A 13,249-nucleotide genomic window follows, 5' to 3' on the forward strand; every position below is an offset into this window, starting at 1 on the left:
CATTAAAGTCAGCTTCCAGTATTACCAGATGGAGCTGAATACCAGTACTTTACATAGAGCGGCTGCTTATCGGACCTCCACAACCCAGTTACCTGGGAAATAACTCGGTACCCCTCGGTAAAACAAAAAATTAAACAACACAAAATATATATGAATCCATAATTTTATTGTAAAAATAACAAGATCATGGTATTATTTTGTATCCTTACGTAACCAATACTTATGAAATACACAATATGTTGTATACAAACTTAATCTAATCAGTCTCTGTTGGTGCGGCGCCACCAAGGAACTCCGGTCACTTCTTCATCAGCACATATATTTACTGTCGGTCTGAAACAACGATTTATCTAAATTAAGTACTTTTTACTGCAAGTTTGGCGCAGCGGTTGTTAATCTTGCCGCACTAACCGTTGAAACGCGTGTAGTGGGTTTGAATCCCACCCGGGACAAATATGCATGTGTTGAGCATTTTTTCTTAGACTGGTAGTTAATCTATACTAATATTATAAAGCTGAAGAGTTTGTTTTTTTGATAGTTTGTTTGTTTGTTTGAACGCGCTAATCTCGGAAACTACTGGTACGATTTGAAAAATTCTTTCAGTGTTAGATAGTCCATTTATCGAGGAAGGTTATAGGCTATATATCATCACGCTACTACCAATAGGAGTAGAGTACCAGAGAAAAATGTTACAAAAACGGGGAAAATTTTTAACGCTTATGTAACGCAAGTGAAGTTGTTTATCTATATAAGTATTTAGAAGTATATAAGTATGTTTATCAGTTGTTTGGTTACTATAGTACGAGTTCTGCTTAGTTTGGAATCTCGCTATGAGTTGTCCAATGACAAGAAGCGGTTTACGTTAATAAAAAAATCTTACTTTAATGTAAACACGCAAATATTTTACAAGCGGTAGTCGATAATCATCTTTATTTTTATATGAAATCACAATTCAAGGTATTCAAATCGAGTATTCATTAATTAGTAAATATTAACACATGTTGAACATACAATACGTGCTTGAAAAGCATGCAAGCGCATACATATTTATTTATAAGATCAATACTAGCGTAAACCATGTCATGGTCTACAGTTGACACAGTGGTTGTTGAATCCTGTGATTAAATACTCATTCCCTTATTTAATAAACACGGTGTTAGCGTTTGTTAATCTATATTTTGTCACTTTCAATCTAATTCAAAACTACATGTGTGGGAACAAACAAAATATTGTTTAACTAATCCGAGTTAACATGACTTAAAAAAAACAATATGAGATTTGGTAGTAAATGTCTAAAGTTTATGTGTATTTCTTGAGAAAATAGTGTGATGGTGACTTACCTATAAACTTGACTATGAGGTAATGTGGACGTTAGCAATGGGCAAGCTGGGGCAGGCTGCTCCTAGAATAAATAAAATCCTTAATAAGAATAACGGATTTTTCTTTAATAGCCCTAGGGGGAAACACGATTTTTCAAGAAGGCTGATTCTCTAGGCCGTTTTTATAGGCTTCTGGGGACTGTTTTGCTAGGGGCAGAAGAATCTCAGGAGTACCAATCCACTAAATATAATTACTGTTTCTCAAACAGTCATTTTATTGATTGCATTGGTAGCGAGCCAACATATTTCACAACATTGTGTCGCGTACACCATACAGAAACTAAACAATGGCCATAAATTAAAGCCAATTAAAGAAATCGCTCGATATGGTGAATTGCACAATCTACAAATAGTTACGTGATTGTTACGTGACGCAATTAAATGAACTATTCGCACGTCCCGCGTGCGTGTGTATTAATTACATCTCAATTTTGGAATTTAATGTCAATTTGCGCGTACGTTTCTTAGACAAGACGTAGAATTTATTACTCTTTTGTCCCTTTAAATATCTAAGTGAACAGAAATGTACATAGCATTGCTGTCCTTCCATAGTAACCACTGTAGAGTGTTAAGCTTGCTACACATCAATTCAGTTCGGCAGTATTTATCGAACAACAACATCTACACATATTCGGTTTAGTCGCTCAGCTCGGCCGATTATTGCCGAACCGAACAACTGGGCAAGTTGAGAATGAATTCACAATATTACATACATTCATGATCTATAATATTATCTTATAATCACCTGAATATTTTGCATCGGTATATGCATGTTGGCACGCAGTTTCCGCTGTCTAATCTCTCGGCGCACACAACACTGCACGCCGAGTAATACGCCGCAAACACATGAAGACAGGCATCCTGTACATTACAATTAGACACATAAGCTTTACTGCAAACAATCATTGATGTGGGTGTTTAACAACCAGTTAATTAATTGAGTCAATTGAATGAATTATAGCAATCGTTTACACTTCTTGATGTGTTGTTGTTTAGTTAATAATTGAGACTCGTACATTTAAATATAGCTACAAATGTTTAAGCTTTTGCTTTGCATGTTTATTAAGTAATTAATAGAATCAGTCAGCCTAAGACCAAAGCATCAGGCATCCCAAGGTAAAATGTGTGCAAGGTGAAATCTTATTTATTACCTCATTCTGTCAGGTTTATTACTGAAAAAATTATGATGAGTAACAAAATATTAATTTTTCAATTGATATTTTAAACTTACCTATGTATACTAATACACCAAGATCACCATTACGGTTTGTGCGCCTCAATACAATTCCAGCAATGCACAAAGATATACCAGTAAGTATACCCACTACAAATATCACCTGAAATTAGGAACATTATTATATTAACATGTCTTTATGACAGTATGAGCAAGTTTAATAGCAAAGTTCTTGTTGGTACTATCTTAGATATAGCAATATAGTAAAAGTGTTTAAAAATATACCATTTAAGACACCTAATGTTGGGATAACAAAGTTCATTTACATCTGATTCATTCCAAAGTTGACTATCAGACATATTATTTAAATTCCATAAAATACTTGTAAATTCCATAAAATACTTGGGATATATGATATTACTTTCAACATTTAAAATTAATAAGTTAATATTCACCTGTAAAATGTAATAACAAACATATTCAAATCCTGGACAATGTCCTCCACAAGCTCCAATAATAGGGACTTCAGGGCTAACTGAAGGGATTGGTGGCACAGGAGAACGGCTCACAACCTGACTGTGTGGCTCTACATCACATATTGGAAGGGAGAATGCTGATGCACATTGTGGAAATGAGTATGCATCTGTTACAGAACTATGTGTCAAGATTTTGTCTCCTTTCTTGTAATTACGCCAGGTCCCAGCTCCATACGGCGACTGATAAACGGGTGATGGCGGCCCATAGTCTCTCAGCGTTCCATTATTATAATAATGTGGCATCTGAAATTTTTTCATAGAGGTAAACTTTGTGAATAAAATATATAACTTCTAATAATAAACTAAGAGAGTACTTGAGAGATATACATACATGGTACGCATTGTCAGACGTGGAGCTGTCAGTGCCTGCTACTTGATAAACCGGAGTGTTAATATCGTCCGCCCACGGGTACTTCGCCCTTTGTTGAGCAGCAGATGTAAACTGTTGCTCACTTCGAGGTACCACCGTGGTTTGGTAAGGATGGACAGTTCGGGGCGATAATTGTTGTTTAAACATCTTATTACTTAATATTATCTAAAAATAGATTACACTTTAATACAAAAAAATATAAAAAATAAACAGAAACATAATGCAACGTGGGATTTATCATTCTAAAAGACTTAAACTGACTCTTACCTCATCTTGTTTAAAAAAACAGCCTTAATTATTTTTTACAGTTTGTAATGTTATTTGTTAATAAACATGTGCTATATAAAATTAAATTATAACAAAACTTTTCACGACAATGTTTATCACTCATCGAGTTGACGCCGCCATGATGTTTTCTTTTACCATGTTTGTAATCACTATCGATACAAGATATGTTAGTCGATTTGTTAAGATCGAACTGTTTAGTCGATTTAAATAACAATTATAGGTATTGAGTTTGTCGTTATCGTCATCATTATATTAGAGCGAGTCAAGATACTGTGGTGCTAACTTTCACATTTTTAACAAAAAAAAACATTATTTTTAATTCTGTCTATTTGATTAAAACAGTCGGAAGACTGACTCTGTGGCTCTGTGTGATAATAAAATCAGACTGCGTCGGGAGGTCTAGGGTTCGATTCCCACACAGAATCCACAAATGATTGTTCGGTCTGGTTGTAGGTACTTCAGTACTTTGTGTCCGTTGTTTGTATGTTTGCAAAAGTCCCCCGGCACAAGAGCAATTTTTAGTGCGGGAGTTGTCTTTTTTCTTAAAAAAAATAGAGCTATCCTATAAACCCCGGTCAAGGATCATTTGGATATATCCGTTAAGACTTTATAAACGATTTTATAGGTACAATTTTAATCAACTCAGAAATTGATTCTGATGATGGTACGACAGCTGCTGATGGTCGGCAAAAATTTCAGCAACATTCGCCCATAGACAAAATACAAGGCGCCATTCATCGGTCTTCCCTTGGTTTCATTCAAATACATTCATTCAATTCGTACATCTTCTTCCTCAATTTTTTATGAAGATCGTCATTGGTCAATATTTTTGACGAAAAAATAATTTTATTGATGTTTACTAAATAAAAGTAACAATTTCAGACGTGAATCGCGTATTAAAGTTTGGTGTTATTTAAACAAAAGTAAAAAAAAAACATTATTAAATGGCTACAAGTGACAGTTGAAGGTAACAACAACTTTAGACAGCCTGCCTCTATTATGGTAGTTTTAAAAAATAAGAAGGAACTTATCGCAAGATAAGTCTTCACGATATTCATCTATATAATGATTGGAACAATTAACGTGGACAGTACAATGAACGCCTCTGATGATGGCGATAAACCTCTTCCAAACAGTTATTGCAGAGATTACATTAGAGGTTGTTGTACGCGAGAAAACTGCAGATACATACACGAGATTCCCCCTAAAGGATATCTTAAAGAGTTGTTTCGTTTCTGTCATGATTTCCAAAACAAAGGCTGCTACAGGGCAAACTGTAAATTTATACACAGCTCTATAGAAGAAGAAGTCAACTTCTATGTTTCTGGAGTATTCCCTCGCGACCCGCGCAATAATATTCTGTGTCAAGCTTACATCAATGGTGCGTGTTCCAATAAAGATTGTAAGTTCGTACACCCACCTGACGTAGTTGGTACAGAAGTGATATCAGTACTTAATATCCCACCACCTCCATACAACCGCCCACCGCCACCGATTAGAGATGATGATTCTCCTCCAGAGGCTAAGTTCAGAAGATTCGCGTTTGAAGACAGTGGAATTGAGAAACAGGCTTTACCTACTCCGACATGTCCTAACTGTGAAGCTTTAGATCACAAAGTTAAGTTACTACATGATAATATAAGTGTACTTTTGAAGAAGGTGCAAGATTTAACTGAGAAGAACCTCCAACTAACTTCAATGAATGAATTTTTATTGGAACAAACTGCTTCAGTGAGAACAGATCATCCTTGTGTGATAACTTCAAGACATGGAACATCTGCACCAGTCTCACTGGCAACCGTCAGTGTGACACCTGTAGTGAGTCTTGCTGGAGCACTTCCAGCTTTAGTGCCAGCATCAGCGACACCTAATTTGGCTCTGGCTCCTGCTGCATCTAGAGCTCAGCTTTTGACTCCAGCTCCCCAAATTCTCACTGTGAGCACTACTCAACAACTTGTAGGTAATTCTGGTGCACTCATAGTAACAAGTGCTGGAGCCCAACAACTAATGCAAGTTAGTGACTCTGGCACTTTGATGGGTGGAGGACAGACTGTTGTTGCAGTACCTGCTCAGTTAACATTAGCTCCTCCTGCACAACAATTAATGAGCAGTGCATCCCAAACTGCTGTTCAGCAACTTGTTCAACAAACAGCACTACAACCACAACTTGGGCCTCAACACCAAGCACAACAGTTTGCAACTCAGCAATCAGTACAACATTTGGCTGCTGCTCAGCAATCTGCCCAGCATCTTGCTCAACAATCAGCTCAGCATTTAGCTGCTCAACAATCTGCACAACATTTGGCAGCTCAACAATCTGCCCAACACTTAGCAGCTCAGCAATCTGCACAGCATTTGGCTGCACAACAGACTGCACAGCATTTGGCTCAGCAATCAGCCCAGCACTTGGCTGCCCAGCAGTCTGCTCAGCACTTGGCAGCTCAGCAATCAGCGCAGCACTTGGCTGCACAGCAATCTGCACAACATTTAGCAGCTCAACAGTCTGCTCAGCATTTAGCTGCAGCTGCTCAACAATCTGCGCAGCAATTAGCAGCCGCTGCCCAACAGTCTGCTCAACAAATGGTGGCTCAACAGTCTGCACAGCAGCTAGCTGCACAGCAATCTGCCCAGCAGCAACTTGTGCCATCAGCACAACAACTAGTACATCAAACATCAACTCAACAAATTACTATTTCTAGCACTAGTCAACCTATGGCACTGCCTAACTCACAAGCCCAGCCTATTACATTCCCTATTATATCACAGAGCATACTTCCACATTGACACAACACCAGGTGTGTCACTCTCTTACTGAATGAATCTGATTTTATTATCAATAATTGCTAGTTATCTCCCAATCATTGTATGAGAGTATAAGTAACATCATAAAACAAGCAATAATTTTGAAAGTTCTATTTGAATTTGCTTATAATTTTATGGAATTAAAGAAGCAGCAGTAAGAATCTTCAGACTTTTGTCATTAGTTATATTTGTAGTATTAATGATAAAGTTTTAAACAGTATTTTTATGATATTATAGCAGTAATATTAAAAGATACCCCAAGTTTAGATAGGCATTATTGATTTAACCAGTGCACTCAATCAACAACATTGTGATGCTACAAAGGGCAATGAGTCTGAAAAATTCCACCAACTTAGTTTATATTTTTTATTATTTTTGTCAGTTCATTAGTATTGTAAGCCATGATAGAGGAGTAAAGGAGTAATTGAATTTGGTCAGAGGTAAATAAATACCTGTTACAGAAAATTTTCTTTTACAAATAATATTATCAACTTAACAAATTATGCGCAACACAGCAGTAACTTTAGGAAGTTATGTGTTTAATGAAACATGCAACTTTCAAAAATTATTGCTGTGTTACACATAATTTGTTAAGTTATCAAACCACACTTTACCAGTGTGGTGGATTCTAGGCCCTGCCCCTCTCTCATTGCGAGAGGCGACTCATACCCAGCAATGGGTCTGATTTTTTTAGTTATTAAGGTTTTTTCGACTTATCAATATAATGACGTATTTGTCACATAGTGTGTATTTTTCTTGAAGAATAAGCAATGTGACTTGTGTTTTGATTAATATCTGCTTATCTGCTATTTAATATGTATACGATATTTCATATTATTTTTGTTAATTATTTGACTTCTTTAATTACCAAAATTAGTTATAACAACATAGACTGAGTGATTATTCTCATTGGTATAAAATAAAACTATTACTATGTTCTAGTTATATTAAGCTTGGCTATTGTGGGCTGTAACAACTAGGTAGGTAATTTATTTTTACTATTAAAAATGAAAGTTAAAATGTGTTTTTTTTATTAAGTACTTATTCTAATTTCCCTGGGTAATGTCTGTTGTTTATAAGGTATTTCATTTCTGCTGTGGCGAATTCAGAATTTCTTTTGCAATAGATGAAGTTCGTATGATATATATCATATTTTGGGGCTAGACGATTGCATGATTGCATTGATGCATTTATATCTAAACATTGTTTTTACGAATATGGCACTCGTTTTTCTTGTATTTCAAAATTTTCCCATGCACTCCCAAAATAAAATCTCCAGTTTTATCAAATGCAATGGCTGTAACATTTTCGGGAGCATTTTCAACAAATTTTAAGTTTCCTGTATCGTTTTCATGAAAATACAGCAGTTCGTCACTGGCTACAAACACATGATTGTTGTGAACCGTTATTTGAGCCATACCGTCGTATGTGATGTTGCCGATACAGATAGGAATGGAATGTGTCGATTTTAAGACGCACAACTTATTGTCTTTTATGTAATAGAAATTATTTTTATCGTCTATAGCCAATTCGTTCAGCGCTTCGAGGCTTCTAAACCGGATTTTCTTTTCCCCTTGCAATAGATATAATTCCTCCACACCATCTTTGTTTTCAGTAACGTATTTGTTGCTGTCTTTATCTACAAATATCATATCCAGTTTGAAAGTGTTACTGGAAACGGGAGTAGCTTCATGCGTTTCATAATCATACCGGTAAATTCCGTGGCCCGTACCAAAATATACTTTCTTCTCATTGTTATCAACGGCAATCGAGTAACTGATGTCTTTGGGTAATCCTGAAAATTCGATATTATCAATATTTATGAACGTAGACACTATTTATAATTTTACTGGAATCGAACCTGGAAAATCTCGCGAGCAGATATTGTACATTGATAACTTAAGTGTTTCGATACAATAGTAGCTTACCTGGTATCATCTCCGGGGCCGTGGTTTTGAATTTGATAATGTTCACATTGAAATAGAATCCTTTTTCGTTTCGTCCAGATTCCACATAGAATAAGTTACCATAAACATCGTAATGAGCATCAGTTGGATACGCTTCTCCAACGTGATACGTATTCGATACGTTATAGCGGTTGTTGTTGATCTTTAACTCTGAACGACAATTTTTAGGCAAGTCGAATGCTAAGCACTGGCTTATACACAACAGTGTTAGCGATAAGATTCGGAATTTTTCCATGTTGATAGACGCGCGTACCTTGGGTGTGTGCACTCAGCACTGTTTCGTATCCTGTCAGCAACTGAGAATACATCCTCAAGTGTAAACACATTAGTTGTAATAAATTGTCACAATGTCCACTTGATTTACTCATTATAAGAAATTGTTGCAATACCTAGTGAACATTTAAGTGATAACAGCCAGCAGAAGGGTACAATAGCACAAATTAAACTTCAGATAAAAATTAATGTGTGTATTTATAAAAGAAAATGTATAAACAAAACATTTTTATCGTTAAAAGTATCTATATTATTTATTTTATCATTCGTAATAATAATATTTTATAACAATTATTTTAGCCCAGTCTGTTTATTAGATAAAATAAGAACAATCTCCATAAATTTAAATATTTGTAGTGATAGATAAAACCATAATATTATTTAATTATAATTACTTGGAAATAAAAAAATTATTACCATATTATGTTTATATTATAAATTATAATAGGTACTTTTTATACCTACTCTAATAACTAAGCTAGAGATTAGCATGAGACACCCTAGGGTGGAAGACGAAAGGCGTATTTGCTATAGAATTACCGCAGACCCATAGACTAAGATACCTACTCCGAATTTTCCATAATTCCACACGATTTTTTTTCGTGAACATTTATGCATCTATATAATTATGTAGATAAGTGCTTTTATGGGTCTAATTACAGGTACCTACTAGCTTTAATTAACAGAGAAAAAGCCGCAAGTTCAATTTAAGTACCTTGGGTCATGAGGACTCAACTAGAATCTCTATTAAATTAAATATTTTATTACTCTAAATCTTGTTAAGAATAAATTACAAACAAATAAAACCGCGGAAAACAGATTAAAGAAAATGAATTAATTGTTATTATATTCGAGTATTTTTATCTAAAATGCGTTACATTAAAATAGGCCATGGCATAAGAACTAATAATAGATGCCTCATTGAAGTCTTGTTTTTTACTTAAACTACTAAAAGTCTAGAGTAATAATGAACTAAAGTTCGTATAAATCTAATTAATAGCTACGATCACAGTTATTGACATTATTCTCGTTGTGCGGATCCATCTGACATTGTAAATACGACGGTAGGCGGCCTTGTCTCTCTCCTTTGATCTTATGAATCTTCCATCTGTGCCCTTGTAATATTTTCCTAAAAGTTAAAACGTTATAGTAAAATACAAATATAAAAAGTAATATTATGGTGCCTATTTGTAATAACTTTTGTAATCAATTACCTACATCGAAAAAAGAGTACTCAGTACATCTGTACATGAGTACTGTAGTATATAGACGTGAACCGATGTGGATGCGTTTTTTTAGAGAACATGACATGTTTTGTATCCAATAAATAATCAAATAAATCTTAGCCCTTTCAATGAAAGCATCATAAAGTTCTGAGAAACGATGAAGAGAGAGAAATATTGCAACATACTTACTTTGTATTAAATTTCTTGAAACAAACATCACATTCAACTGTCCCTTGTCTCAGATGTATGTCTCTTATGTGCCTTTTCATGTCATGTTGGTATGAAAACGCCTTGTCGCAATAAGAACACTGAAAATAAGTACATGTTTAATGCTACATTTGGATTGAAACTACTGAGGCCAGGGTTAGGGTGCCATACCCAAAAATGGGACCCTATTACTGTTTTCTTAAAGGCCATACGGGGCACGACTATAGTAATTAAGTTTTAACATCTTACTAGTTTCTTTACTAAATTATGCAATCTGTAAATTTAAATTAATTAATTAATTTAATTTAAAATTTAATCTGTAAATTTCTGGTTTCGCCCGAAATATTTGTTTTTGAATTACTTAATAAAACAAGAATAGATAAAAAATATTAATTCCTTGAGTACCTTAAACGGTCTTGTGGTGCTATGAACATGTCGCATGTGTTTGGCGAGATTACTTGATGTTGTAGTTGCCTTAGGACATTGTGTGCATTTAAATGGCTTGTCTACCATGTGGGATCGCTTATGTACTTTCAGCAAGTCCATTGTCCTGCCCTGATAGGGACATTGATCGCATTTAAATGGAAAAACATTCTCGTGGATGCCCCTGCAAAATATAATATAAAAATATTGATTAAAAATGTCTAATGCTCTGTAGTTCTGGATTATTTATGTAATGGCAATACTACCCTTTCATTTTCTGGTATTGCCATAGGAAATAACAAGCAATAATTTTTATTTAATTGTGTTGCTGGATTTACTCCGGATTTGAAAATGAAAATTAGCAGCCTTGTAGCTATATAACCCATTGTTTGCAATTGAATGAAACCAAAGAAGTATGTAGAAAGTCGCGTTATTTGGTCTCTATCATGGGAAAGATGCGCGATATATGTATGTGTGTTATTATGCTTGGTTACTCACATGTGTATTAGAAGACTTGCATTAGAACAAGCTGTTTTGCCACATATGTCGCAGAGAAACTTCTTTTTTGTTGTTTCTTCAGGAGGCTTTGGCACTTCAGGTTTTTCACTCTTGCATTTAGTTAAGTGGCTGTTGTATGAAGGCTGAAAAATAGAATTGTTTCTTCATTAAGAATAATATCTCTAAGCAAAGAGTGTGTTGGTAAATAGGCCATAACATATCAATGCATTTTAATTTTAAATCATCACCACGCACACATTAATTTACAACATGTTTAAGAGTCATTAGGGTAGTATTATTACTTTGTACTTATGTACTGATATCTAAGTCATTCAAATTTTGCTGCTGAGTGTCAATGATTGTAACTCAAACTCTTTAGAGTTTTGCATCTAGAGTTAGAGTTACTCTAGATCAGGGGTTCCCAACCTTTTCTTAGTCAGGGACCACTTTTATGTTATTCTTGCTAGCAGGGACCACTATGTGAGTATATTAAAAATAAAGTGTATTCACACAACACAGGTATTCATTACCTAGAGTTCGAGAATTCATAACTTGTCCTTCTCTACCATTATACTTAGTCTTCTTTAAATTATTATACCAACCATATCATGAAATTCTTTGCCACATGAGGAGCAACCCCACAACTCTGCATTGTCTTCAGAGAATGCTGGTGATGGAATATTGAATGAGTCTTCACTGTCTTCTTTCACTTCATTCTTTTCTTCATACTTATGATACTCTGGAATTGTCAGAAAAACAATGACTTAATTTTTTTTTCTATGAACTGTAAAATACTGCTATTGAAATAATTAAAAAGAAACAAGTAGAGCACATGAAAAGAGAGTTTAAATAAAAGGGGAATATAGACAGCCATTGTCTAACTTTAGGCCAAATTAAAAAAATGTAACTACTTTTTAATTTTAAAGGCTGGAGATAAAAAGCTAGTGTTTTTATACCTTTCTTTATAGATATCTTAGTAAGCTTCTTGTTTGTTTTCTGGCAAAGGTCTCTGAACATAATGCAACCATTTAAAAGATCCATGCAGCTCTTGCACATGTATTTTGATAAATTATCTGATTTGTTTAACTGTAAACAAAAAACAATTATTATTTTATGTCATCCATTTTAATGCCTTTACACAATTTTTATTAAAGTGGGCAATATTTACCCACATTGGATATGAAAGATTGGCAATAAGCAAAACTGACATTTTAATTGGGGCTGACAATCAATGGCATATATACAAGTGCTTGGAGTGACTATTTGGTCCTTCCAAGATTAAACTTAATAAATTGGTAAGAGAAAGCAAGTCTGACAGGGATGCTATCAAAAGCACAAGTAGTAATGAACTAGGAGAATGAAAATTCAGCTTAAATTGAATAAAGAAGAGATGGAATAGTAAAATCTTTACTTACAACTACTCCAGAGAAATTCTCTATTTCTTCTGGGATATTGGGCAGCATGAAGTTGTTGAATATAGGAATTTCTCCTCTTTCATGATTACAAATTCTGCACATACTGAAGTTTATTTTCTTGATTTGATGACTGAAAAATAAGAAATTGGTTATCCTTAGAGCATGTTGCCGTTTAATCAGCTTCTATAAACACAAAATCTATTGAAACTACGGCAAATACATTGATCTTTATCTTAAAATGTAATTTTGAAAATAAATAACAAAGCAGACATACGTTTTTTTAATTTTAATTTTCTTCCTCTTTTTACTCTTCTGCAGAGCGTTGGCAAACAACATTGATTTTAGAAGCAGCAGTGAAGTCATTTTAGAATGTGTTTGAGATTTATAATTCCAAGTTAAGTCTTCAAATGTGGCAATTAGATTCACGATCGGCCAGCCATAATATTTATATTTATGTACAGATCGTTGACATTATTATGAGTACTAGGATGATAGTGGAATGTCAGTTAATATCTATCTCTATTGCACTTATGGTAAGCGATATTTGGATCTTCCTTTATTCAACTATTTATGCTAAAAATACGTTCTCAGACTTTCTCTCTTGTCAAACTGTCATATGAGTCAGATGACGGTTCGACATCAAAGAAAAACTGACAGCCTTTGTTTCGTCATGAAATTTTAGTAAAGTTCC

At 34.5% G+C, this 13,249-nt stretch overlaps 4 protein-coding genes across 6 annotated transcripts; 1 reads left to right on the plus strand and 3 right to left on the minus strand.

Moving 5' to 3' along the window:
• Positions 1-145: 145 nt before the first annotated feature.
• Positions 146-3,872, minus strand: LOC142974532 (uncharacterized). 3 transcript variants are annotated; one of them, XM_076116933.1, is made up of 7 exons: positions 3,727-3,872; positions 3,421-3,624; positions 3,009-3,332; positions 2,611-2,716; positions 2,125-2,240; positions 1,341-1,396; positions 146-333 (listed from the first exon to the last, which is right to left on the minus strand). In XM_076116933.1, the coding sequence occupies exons 2-7, from the start codon at positions 3,604-3,606 to the stop codon at positions 261-263; spliced, it is 861 nt and encodes a 286-aa protein (XP_075973048.1). In that variant the 5' UTR covers positions 3,607-3,624; positions 3,727-3,872; the 3' UTR covers positions 146-260. The 3 variants fall into 3 exon arrangements, with proteins under 3 accessions (XP_075973048.1, XP_075973047.1, XP_075973046.1); XM_076116932.1 differs by having other exon boundaries at positions 1,341-1,399; XM_076116931.1 differs by having other exon boundaries at positions 1,341-1,402.
• A 639-nt stretch (positions 3,873-4,511) lies between these two features.
• On the plus strand, positions 4,512-7,569 carry LOC142974980 (uncharacterized). Its single transcript, XM_076117580.1, has one exon. It carries the CDS (start codon positions 4,813-4,815, stop codon positions 6,529-6,531), a length of 1,719 nt encoding a protein of 572 aa, XP_075973695.1. The 5' UTR covers positions 4,512-4,812; the 3' UTR covers positions 6,532-7,569.
• Positions 7,570-7,623: 54 nt separating this feature from the next.
• LOC142975129 (uncharacterized) lies at positions 7,624-8,783 on the minus strand. Its single transcript, XM_076117819.1, has 2 exons — positions 8,478-8,783; positions 7,624-8,344 (listed from the first exon to the last, which is right to left on the minus strand). Exons 1-2 carry the CDS (start codon positions 8,749-8,751, stop codon positions 7,746-7,748), a joined length of 873 nt encoding a protein of 290 aa, XP_075973934.1. The 5' UTR covers positions 8,752-8,783; the 3' UTR covers positions 7,624-7,745.
• A 185-nt stretch (positions 8,784-8,968) lies between these two features.
• Positions 8,969-13,175, minus strand: LOC142974983 (uncharacterized). Its single transcript, XM_076117583.1, has 8 exons — positions 12,833-13,175; positions 12,559-12,688; positions 12,100-12,229; positions 11,746-11,882; positions 11,144-11,286; positions 10,628-10,829; positions 10,205-10,323; positions 8,969-9,918 (listed from the first exon to the last, which is right to left on the minus strand). The coding sequence occupies exons 1-8, from the start codon at positions 12,919-12,921 to the stop codon at positions 9,783-9,785; spliced, it is 1,086 nt and encodes a 361-aa protein (XP_075973698.1). The 5' UTR covers positions 12,922-13,175; the 3' UTR covers positions 8,969-9,782.
• Positions 13,176-13,249: the final 74 nt, after the last annotated feature.

This window comes from Anticarsia gemmatalis, chromosome 8, assembly GCF_050436995.1.
Source record: "Anticarsia gemmatalis isolate Benzon Research Colony breed Stoneville strain chromosome 8, ilAntGemm2 primary, whole genome shotgun sequence".
NCBI classification, from domain to species: Eukaryota; Metazoa; Arthropoda; class Insecta; order Lepidoptera; family Erebidae; genus Anticarsia; species Anticarsia gemmatalis.

What these genes read in the sequence shown, in the direction of transcription:
- LOC142975129 (XM_076117819.1), bottom strand. Translation starts at nt 8,751, where the DNA reads ATGGAAAAATTCCGAATCTTATCGCTAACACTGTTGTGTATAAGCCAG. An exon ending in GGCCCCGGAGATGATACCAG is followed by an intron (nt 8,345 to 8,477) that starts GTAAGCTACTAT and finishes TCGAATTTTCAG; the next exon opens with GATTACCCAAAGACATCAGT.
- LOC142974983 (XM_076117583.1), bottom strand. Translation starts at nt 12,921, where the DNA reads ATGACTTCACTGCTGCTTCTAAAATCAATGTTGTTTGCCAACGCTCTG. An exon ending in GCAAAGAATTTCATGATATG is followed by an intron (nt 11,287 to 11,745) that starts GTTGGTATAATA and finishes TCTATTTTTCAG; the next exon opens with CCTTCATACAACAGCCACTT. An exon ending in GCAAGTCTTCTAATACACAT is followed by an intron (nt 10,830 to 11,143) that starts GTGAGTAACCAA and finishes TATATTTTGCAG; the next exon opens with GGGCATCCACGAGAATGTTT.
- LOC142974532 (XM_076116931.1), bottom strand. Translation starts at nt 3,606, where the DNA reads ATGTTTAAACAACAATTATCGCCCCGAACTGTCCATCCTTACCAAACC. An exon ending in CGTCTGACAATGCGTACCAT is followed by an intron (nt 3,333 to 3,420) that starts GTATGTATATCT and finishes AAAAAATTTCAG; the next exon opens with ATGCCACATTATTATAATAA. An exon ending in CCTCATAGTCAAGTTTATAG is followed by an intron (nt 334 to 1,340) that starts GTAAGTCACCAT and finishes TCGTTGTTTCAG; the next exon opens with ACCGACAGTAAATATATGTG.
- LOC142974980 (XM_076117580.1), top strand. Translation starts at nt 4,813, where the DNA reads ATGATTGGAACAATTAACGTGGACAGTACAATGAACGCCTCTGATGAT.